Here is a 10,484-nt window from a genome sequence, read left to right as displayed (position 1 = left end):
TACTAAAGACACATATTTGTAGACCAAATGATTGTGAATAGATAGCTTAGCATACAGTGTTTGATGTAAATAGTACAAACATAAATTATATAGAGGATCTGTCATAAGTTTCCCTTCATAGTTGATATATGATACAAATTTTGGATAATTCATGTTTGCGAGTCTCTAGTGAGCAAATATGAAATATCCGAAACGATTATCATAAATCTAATATGAAGGAAACAAATGACAGATTCTTTTTATCATATAATAAAAAGTAAACTGTAAAATTGTGATCGTAAACGAATATTTTGCACTTGGCCGCCTCTGAAACGATGAAAATTGCGTCCACTTCACAATGACGTGACGTCACATTGATTGTTCCTATTCCATTATGACCTCATTTCCGGAGTGATATTACACACGTTACATTAACATAGTTTATGTGATGGCTTTATGACGCTGCATAACCCGTTCATATGATAAATATTTATATTACATAGCTCCGAAGTACTTCAATCAGTACATATTTCTTAAATAACTTCATACATTTACAGATTGTTACAATGGACATGACATGTTTATAAGACTACTTCGTGCACAGGTGAAGATTTCTTTTATAATACCAACAAAATATATTTATTGTATATTAAATGTAATTTCAAAACTTTTGTTACCTGTATGCCTTGTCACCCTAATAGAAAATAATGTACAGTCGTACTATTTATTGTTATACATTGAATTGGTTTGCTGAAGTACATGCACAGGGTAACAGTATTCCTTATTTAAAACTACACACACATAGAAAAACACTAATGAAGATGAAACAAACATCTTTTCCTCATTGACTAATTAGTTAATTGGTTATTATTATTGATTACAAATCAAATATCTACAGGTATACTGCATTGTGCTTCTGTTTTGTTGAAGATTTGGTGAACAATTTGTAACATAAACCCTGTACATTTCTTCTGAGTTCTGAAAGAAATTAAAAAAGTGTTTTTGACTATTGAAAGCATTCTGTGTCTAAATTTCAACTCATCAAATTTGTTCTACTTTCAAATGAAATGGCTCTGCTGTTATAGACATTTTCTTTGTACCTTCCAATGTTCTAAAGTTTCCAATGAATAACTAAGTCAGATGCTAAAGATAAACATTTAAAATTAAAGCAAGAAAAAAAACAACTTCAACCAAGAAGGTTTCCAGTATAATACAGACGTAAACTCCAATCCGAAAAAAGATGGAACCTCCTTTGTCAGTAAAAATTACATACAAAAATTATACGATGATGTCAACATAGTTTTGTCACAGTTTCTTGTTTGTTCGTTTCATCAGTAATTTTTTCGTACACGATCTGGTAACATGCTTTCCTGTGCAGATTTCAAGAACGAAAGCAGTCCGTATTTCTTTCCCTTAGCCTTGAAATAGTTCGATACGACGTCTGAAGGGTCTTGACCTTGGGGTCGTGCTTCTGTCATTGTAGGCAAGACGTTCTCATTGGCAGACAACGACACGAAAAACGTAAACGGCACCAGCCACAGACAGAGTGTGAAATATGACAGCACCTGTTAATAAACAACAAATTGTAATTAATTATTCATCAATTTGTGTGGTTGCAACTGGATTGCTACATTGACTATGAAGAGGAAACATGCATCATGCTAAATCACCAGGATGGGATGCACGCCAAGGATAATGGAGATTAAATTGTCAACAAAAATTTCTTTCTATTTATGTAAATTATCGGGTACATAGTCAATACTTTAGTTGACCCGAAGCTGGGAGATTGCGAAGAAATAGATACACTTTTCATTTCAAGAAATAATGTTAAAAGTAAGCAATAATCATAGATTATGTTTTTGGATGGCATCATTTTGTTATATAATCTGTTATTCTAGGAAGAATACTCTGAGTTTTAAGGAACTTGCTTTGGATACTCATTGTCTCAATTCCAAGTTTAATTTGTATGATTTGTTGGATGGTTTCCCATAAATAAATGAATAAACTTGTGGATTATGATGTTAAACAGCTAGTATTGTCAATAACATTTGGAATAAGACAGCATTTCAGAGGGTCCAGTGGTAGATCAAAGCCGTCCAGTATGCAGTTTTAGTGAAGTTTCTATTTATAGTAACATTGACATTGACCTGTGACCTTCGGACCTGAAAAGCAATCCCAAGAAAGCACTTTTGGTAAGGAAGCACTGCATGAAGTTTGAGTTTGATCGGCCTAAGGAAACTCAAGTTATCGCACGAAAACAGTTTTCTATTTATAGTAACAGTGACCTTGATCTTTGACCTTCGGACCTGAAAAGCAATCCCAAGCAACCTCGTTTTGGTAAGGAAGCACTACATGAAGTTTGAGTTTGATCGGCCCAAGGAAACTCGAGTTATCGCACGAAAACCTCTGTTCGGACGACGCCGACGACACCAACCACACCGACGCAGCAATACCTATGTGTCACCAGCTTTTCGCAGGCGACACAAAAATGACATACTCAAATCTGAACTGAGGCTGACCTCAGGAACGTTCGGCACGTAACTAAAATGCTGACAGCATTTTTCAGCTCTGCCAATTGTTCGGTCTAAGTGAGTAAGTTTATTATTGTTGAATATTTCTGCGCCACCTGAATCATTTCAACCGGGATAAGCGAATGCGACCTCAATCTACCGGTCCAGTTATTGTCAAACCTTAGTACTAGAGGTACTCACGGTCTCCAGTAAAAAACAATTTACCTGTCAGTAAAACTGTATTGAATTATGTACTTGGGTCTTTAAATGGAAATCGATTTCTCAAGGGCCTGATCAATATATGAGACTGGAGGTATATACTTACATCCGTAAATGGGTACCAAATCGTTGAAAAGTACTGGAAGGCAAGGTAGTGATTGATGACACAAAAAACTGAAATGAAAAGCAAAATGATAACAGGTTAATTTCCACAGCTTACTGCATGCATTATAATTATTAGGACATACCAAACTTCATCGAAATTGACCCATTTATATATATAATACTAGGACAGTTACTGTACAGAAAATAACCAGCTGCCAATCATAAGTTTGTAACCTCATTTAGTTTGCATAAATATGTATTGATCACGTTCAGGATCGGACTTGTCCTCTGGATGATAATATGTATGTGCATACCAAACTGAATCATTATTAGGGCAGTTACTGCACGGAAACAAAAACATGACAAATGGACAGACAGGTCCAAATTAATATCCCCTGTATACTTTAAAAAGCAGAGGATAAAAAAGAATGAAAATGATAATGAAATATACTAGATCATTAATCATTTCTACTGCTTATGCATGCATATCAAAAACAAGATACATATACCTTTGTGTACGAGAAGTATTTGAACATGATCTATTTTTCAGTAATAATGTTACATGTATAAACAATGAAACTTTGATAAAATACCAATCATTTCTTTTCTCACCTGGCTTACCGCCAACATATAATTCAAAACCCTTTAATTTATTTCCCCATAAAATTCTATTTTATGACTCCCTCTACGCATTGCCAAACCACTTTATAATGTCAATATTTTGCTGGACAATGGTGGAAATATAACAAGGTTTTACTAACCAATTACAAAACATGGGAAGGTCTGGAACAGTTTATTTGAATACTTACCTACAGAGCCAATAAAAGGTGGAGAACTAATGACAAAGTAGGGAAAGGTCTTTAGGACCAAGAAAAATGCCACATTTCCCAAAAGTCCGGCCACTATCATCATCAGCGAAAAATCCTCTAAAATTAACAAGCCCACAAAGACTGCTGACGTCCCCTACAAGACAAAGAGTTACATGTTGTATATCAGTAACATGTGATCGTATTTTACAGAGGGACAGAATTTTTGATTTTCAATATTTTTGAGGTAGGATTTCATGTTGCCATCCTTTATGCAGACTTTTTATTGACATACAGTACTACCACTAAACATAAATAAGTGGAAATTGTCCCATGTGGAAATGAAATCAATGAAATACCTATATATATATATTCTATTTATCTATAACCCATACAAAAATGTATATATAATCTAAAAATAAATACTTGCATGCAGATATTTTCACACTATTTTACTCAACACTGCGAAAAATTTCCACTTTTACAGTTTAAATGTATTGTAATTTTAAAGCCTGCAGTGTTTTTAGAATCCGATTTGGGGTTGAAATTTTGTCTCAAAATAATGAAAGAACTGGAAGTAGTCTGGTGTTGAATTGATGAATGATAAATAAGTACAACTAATTACACATGTTTATGGTATCTGTCTGTGCTATAAATCACATTATCTGAAACTAACAAGAGGTATACTCCTGGTATATGTATTCTGAGTTTCAAATTGTAAAAACATGGAAATGAGCAAAGCGGGGACAGATATTTATATGGTGGTTCTCATAGTCTAACAATAAGCAAACTTCTCTTTGGATTCACAACCCTGAACTCCTATAAAATACAAAATGCCATTATATTATTCTAGCTAACTTATTATTGAAGGTGTTAGGAGGCTGAATAGGAAATCCAAGGTGGTTGTCATAGTTTTGAATCATGAAACATATTATAAACTTATTTTCAAAGTTAATTTACATATATAGAACAGTACATGAATATCTATACAGAAAACATATTTCAATAGCATATTAAATTTTATTTTCTTATTTTCTCCCAGGAATATTCAGCAACTATAGAAAGGTGAATATCAGGTGAATACTGAAAATCAGTCTAATATTTTATTCACTGTCTCAAAAAATTAAGAAACTAAATGGTGACAGACAGCTTTAAAGTATTACTCTGTATACCCATCTTCATTGAAAAATATGAACTATTCTTACAAATATCATGTATTTGATGATTTTGGCTGTCAGCACTGTGTATTCTTCCACCAACTCAGCCAGGTAGTAAAGACCTGCAGCTAAAAATTGAAACAAATAATGGATTAAAAATAAGCCTACTCCCACAAGTAAAACTAAAGAAAACTAAGTCCTATTAATATCAGTATGGTTTTTGTAGTCAGTAATTAGTTGGAAAAACATGTCACAATGACCGTCATTTGATATATTTTTGCAGTGCTCATCAAGGTGTATTTACTGTTGAACTTGGTTAGGTCAGGTCCAGTACACTCCGCTGATTGAGCTATATAGCTATAATAAAGCTATAATAAAGACCTATATATATCTCTATATTCACCTATAAATTATAGAGCTTACAGCATATTGAGCTATATTTTCTCAGATTTCAATTTTCATTAAATTAAAGCAAAGTCGCATAAAGCAATAAGGTTTATTGTAATGTTGACTACAAAAAACATACATTTAGATGTTTATTTTCATTTTTCATAAATGTTAAATTTCCGATTTTTTTACATCCTTATTTTTTAAAAAGAATACTTTAACTTATATAATGTCTTTTGTTATCAACCTAATGATCAAATCTTCTTAATAAAGTGACTTTGTTTCGTTTTCATTAAAAAAGAAAATCACATGAAAATAGCTCAAAAGAGCTATTTCAGATAGGTCAATAGAACTATTATAGGTCTTTACAGCTATATAAGCTCAATCGGCAGAGTGTCTGAACCTGTAGCAGTAGCAAGGCAATTTTTGGACTTCTAGTATTAAAGTCAAAATTTACTCTGTCTCAAAAACCAGATTTGAGACATTTGGATATAGATGTGTATCCCACACAAGACATCTATCTGTCAAAACTCTTTATAAAGACTAAGAGAATACATGTTGCAGAGTCTGCACAAAATTTCAGTGAACTGAAACAGTACATTTTCATGCATGAACTTGACATCTTGATGAAGCCCCACGGTGACCATACCTATTGAGAGAGTTATGATGATAATCTGCAGTAGCAGGGCTATCCAACTGATTATGTACATGAACCACATTTTGACTGGTAATTTGGTCAGCTGCAGATGTACTCATCACCGGCCCAACGTTCACGTTGGCAGCAAACTTTTTACCGGAAGTTTGTTATGTGTAGGTAAAATACGGAAACAAATACGGACCGGATAGCATACGCCATCGACTGTTGATGCAATAATGTTTCGTACAAATTATTTCTGAAGTAAAGATCACCACAGATTCTCAAGATGGCAGCATTTTTTTAAAGATTAGTTTAGTTTATTTTCCGATACAGAATTCGGCCCATTTTTATTAAAGTAGTTTTGGACAGAATGGAATTTGTTGATATTTATGTATTATAGACTATTCACAATTCGGAAGAGAAATTCCATGCCTTTCATAAGGACAAACACGTCCGTATTTGAAGCGTTATTTAACTTTTTTCTGTCGGAAGATTGGATGGCCGGACGTCTCTCGGATCGCCTTGGGGCAGAGACGTATAATATACGTCTCTGCTTGGGGCAAGTTCCGCGGACAGTAAGTTCGGCCCACGTTGGAATCAGCATATGTATGACGTTATAAAGCATGCAAAATGTCGAATTCCATGCCGCCTTTCCGTGCCGTATCTGCTGCCAAATTTGTATAGGCACAATAAACAGTGTGTGTTTTATATTATGCTAATTCGAAATACAATATAAAGACTCTGCTGGTGCTTTTCTTAGTCCCCGAGGTCAATCTGATTAAAATCATGTTACATGGCTTCGTTAACTTCGTACTACGCCTAGCCATGTAACAGGTGATTTTAATCAGATTGATTGTCCCCGAGGTTTGCCGTCACCTTGATAGCCACTGTTATAGTCCGCAGTAGTGACCGGTGCCTATAATTCATATACAATTTAGGGGAAGTTCTCGGAGTTATTTATCTTCGTACGAGAAAGCAACTTGTCAGTTTGTTATTCAAATACTCTCCTCACGGAAGATGTTCATAAACACAGAATGGCAATATGTCGTACTTTTGCGTTTTATTTGTATCAAAGATTTAATAAGTGACAAAATGAATTTTAAACACTATGAAGTAGACGATGTTTTGATGTTGGATTTACGCTATTGAAACCAATATCTTACTTCGAGGTATCCGAGTTTTCCGACTTTTCAGTGTTCGAATTATCAGAGTTTTATTTACTAGGATAAAGGAAAGATTTGGCCGGGACCAGAGAAATACTTCGAGATAAACACGGTCTTCGAAGTTAAAAGAGTTCGAGATTACGAGGTTCAACTGTAGATGTTTTACAAAATACCGATTTGAATTATAAGTTTTGTATCCGTATCATTCTCTTTTTCTATTTCAACATCATTTTCGATCTCCTCCTTTTTGGCCCCTAGAATCAACGATGAGTCACAGAAGGACGAATATTTGGCATATTGTATCACTCATGTGTGCCATGCTTACGTTCATCTTTATGATGTAGCGGAACTGGACTGCGTCTCATCGTCGGCGACCAGGTATACGTACATGTAGCTCGAATGGTAGAGCGTCCGTCTAGAGTTCGGAAAGTCCCGGGTTGGAACCCCAGTCTGACCGTGAATTTTCCCGCTTGTATTATAATGACATATCACTGCCTGTTGTCTCATCCTTTTGTTAATTCAATAAAAAATTGTTGAAACCAAAATGACATATCAGAAAATAAGATTTTTGGAACGCCAAACTAATATAATATATATTCAAATAATTTAGCTTCTATCTACAAACAATTTGTATCAATATATATATGTGCTTGTAGGTCGGCTATACCACGTGTGTAAGTGATTACTTGATTTTTTTTTATAATTAGTTGCCGCTGTGCTTTTCAAATCGTGTTCGAACACATTATATCTCCAGTACACACGCAGGCATACATACATAGGGAGATATTAGCAAGGTGGCATAGGACTAGTAGTTAGCGCCTGATAAGGCAGCTCCTGCGAATTCCTCAAAAATTGTATTGATTAATGCATATGCTAATTGTATTAATTGTATATCTATGTACTGTAAAGCACTTTAGAGTAGCTTATGTTAGCTTGATAGGGCGCTATATTAAATGTTGTATATTTATTTATTTTATTTCGAGACACAGCTCTGATGTGGTACGGGAAACTCTCAAGAGTTATTTCCCTTGGTACGAGAAAGCCGCTTGTTAGGTTGCAAAGACTATGAGTTTTGTATCCGTATCATTAACTATTCAAAATGTATTGGGCGACAAACACTAATGCAAAAATACAAATGACATCAAAGAAACGTAAAGGAAAAAGACAAACGTCAACTTGAATATTAAAAGTGGCAATGGTGACTCATATTTCCTTTCAAAAAGACCAACAGCTTTTCAGTTAGTTTAAAATTATAGAGACAGTTTTTTTCTTTCTAGAAGAGATTTAAGACGTGTAACGTTATTATAGAAATTTTATTGAGTTGGCTGAAGGTCGACGCATTCTAATAACAAGTGTTTTACTGTAACTGGTTCTTGTCAGGCTATATATTGAGGAACAACAGACAAAGCTGGAATTATGAAAATGATCTGTAATGATACAAAGAAGGAGCATGCAAACACAATCGAAATGGGCGCGTATGGACATATGGTCCAGCTAGGAAATTCAGAAACCAGATAAAATACTAACATGACTGTCAGGCCACTGTTGCTCAAAAGTTGGTAAAAGCGAACAAGTTTTACCAGTGGTCAGGTATTTTTTTAAAAATATAAATATAACAAAACTAAGAACATCTGATATCATTTCAATGTTATAGGGTGTTATAGATAAATAAAATTGATGGATTTTCGAGTAAATTGATGGATTTTGGAGATTTGATATGCTCTGAAAACCATTACTTCATGTTGGCAACAATATGATTTTTTTCACTTAACACTGGTTGCAATTGACCAGTCTTTGAGGTACAGGGCCACATCTCTCTAGTAAGGTCAGCTGTCGATACAGCAACTGGGGGAAAAAACCAAATTGACCCCCGTGAGATAGACTAGAGATATCTAGTGCGCTGTCATTTGATTTGCTGTGAACTAGAAGAGTCGGAAATAAAACGTTGTTTATAAGGATTCTTTGTGAAGTTTCGGAATCCAATATAAACGAGGCAGGTCAGTAAGACTGTAATACAGAAGCGTGATTACACGTGTAGCTAATATTTTGTCTTTCGAACAACGATTTGCTGTGTTTCCTCTGTTACTGTAAATACCCTTTATTGACTTTGATTCTGCTTTTGTCCTTGCGTGTTGACGCTGTGGTATATATAATATACATTTATTTTCTGTATAATTTGTAGCATGACGCTATATATAGATTTCACTAATTATCTGGTTTCGAGTAGTTTGCAGACGTGCTTGAATGAGAAAATAATCAAGATGAGAAAAGTAGCCAAGCGTCAGCCAGACATCAAAATTGAAATATGTCGAAGTTGGAAAACCGTAAGCAAACCAGAAAGGAGTTCATGATGGACCACAATAACCTGGCTTATACCTGGAGATTTTGGGGAAGTTGGTGTAAAACTGACCGCTTAAAATAACTTAAGATTGTTCGTTCAGACGTAATATATAACATCTCCACAACAGTTACAGGCCTTATGTTAGACGTTCGCCCAAGTCGGGAAGGCCATGGGTTCTGTCCCCAGGCTTAGATACACCAACATCATTTAAAATGGTTGGTGTTATTCCCTGCTAAACATTTAGCATTTAGGGTTAAACCGTTTTCGGTATAATGTAGCCGGATGGAAAGGTGTGTTGGGTGCCTTCGGTAGAGTATTTCAGTGAGGCAGCGCTCTAAAATCGGCATCAGATGTACCAAGACATCGCCTCCAGCACAAACGCATACACTGTACACAGTGCTACACGTCCTTAAATACCTTAACTGTTAACAGAACGCAATACTCAATGAAACCAAACTTAGTCAGTGTCTTAAAATCTCTTTCTTGGTTTAGACACATCACTTGATTCTGTATTCAATTCTGTTGAGACGTGATATTTACTCTGATATAAAAATGACCATCTCGTCAAACCCGTAACCCAAACTACACTGAATTTGCGCCTTATGAAACTTACTGGCGCCGTGTCTAAACACAGGTTTGTATTTCTTGACCCCGATGTCCAAATTACACTCAACGATCTGTATGATAGGTATGTATATGAACCTATAGCTGCAGACAAAGCATCTACTAACTTAATCTTCTTAAAAGTATGCAAACACTCTTACATTGCCTAATTGCAAAGAAAAAACCCACCAAAAAACAAAAAGCAAACTATGCTTGCTTGATAACCAAGAAAACCTTGCATATATATTTTTAGGTTGTTCGGAAGACGAAGTATTAGCTTCACGTGTAATCCCGCTTCTGTATTACAGTCTAACGGACCTGCCTCGTTTATATTGGATTCCGAAACTTCACAAAGAATCCTTATAAACAACGTTTTATTTCCGACTCTTCTAGTTGCTCAACCACGTTTTCAACCAAACTTCTCACTACCATTCTTAGTACCATCAAATCAGAGTTACAGTCAAATTGTAACACTGTATACACCAGAAATGGAATTAATTGAATGTCGACTTTGAAGAATTCAAAAGAACTTTTGACGTTTCGACTCTTTTCACTACCGTATCTCATACCAAGCTGA

At 35.0% G+C, this 10,484-nt stretch overlaps 1 protein-coding gene across 1 annotated transcript; it reads right to left on the bottom strand.

Annotated features, from left to right (window-relative positions):
* Positions 1–446: 446 nt before the first annotated feature.
* On the bottom strand, positions 447–5,961 carry LOC110442107 (protein TEX261-like). Its single transcript, XM_021485548.1, has 5 exons — positions 5,813–5,961; positions 4,825–4,904; positions 3,623–3,776; positions 2,815–2,882; positions 447–1,544 (listed from the first exon to the last, which is right to left on the bottom strand). The coding sequence occupies exons 1-5, from the start codon at positions 5,880–5,882 to the stop codon at positions 1,311–1,313; spliced, it is 606 nt and encodes a 201-aa protein (XP_021341223.1). The 5' UTR covers positions 5,883–5,961; the 3' UTR covers positions 447–1,310.
* Between the last annotated feature and the right edge of the window lie 4,523 nt (positions 5,962–10,484).

The sequence above is a fragment of the Mizuhopecten yessoensis genome, unplaced genomic scaffold, assembly GCF_002113885.1.
Source record: "Mizuhopecten yessoensis strain PY_sf001 unplaced genomic scaffold, ASM211388v2 scaffold716209, whole genome shotgun sequence".
Lineage (NCBI taxonomy): Eukaryota > Metazoa > Mollusca > Bivalvia > Pectinida > Pectinidae > Mizuhopecten > Mizuhopecten yessoensis.
This window is presented reverse-complemented; position numbering and strand designations above follow the sequence as displayed.

Excerpts from the sequence above, each read along its gene's own strand:
- LOC110442107 (XM_021485548.1), bottom strand. The coding sequence starts at position 5,882 with ATGTGGTTCATGTACATAATCAGTTGGATAGCCCTGCTACTGCAGATT. Across the intron at positions 4,905-5,812 it reads CATCATAACTCTCTCAATAG|CTGCAGGTCTTTACTACCTG; the intron begins GTATGGTCACCG and ends TTCAATTTTTAG. Across the intron at positions 2,883-3,622 it reads ACCTTTTATTGGCTCTGTAG|TTTTTTGTGTCATCAATCAC; the intron begins GTAAGTATTCAA and ends TTTTCATTTCAG.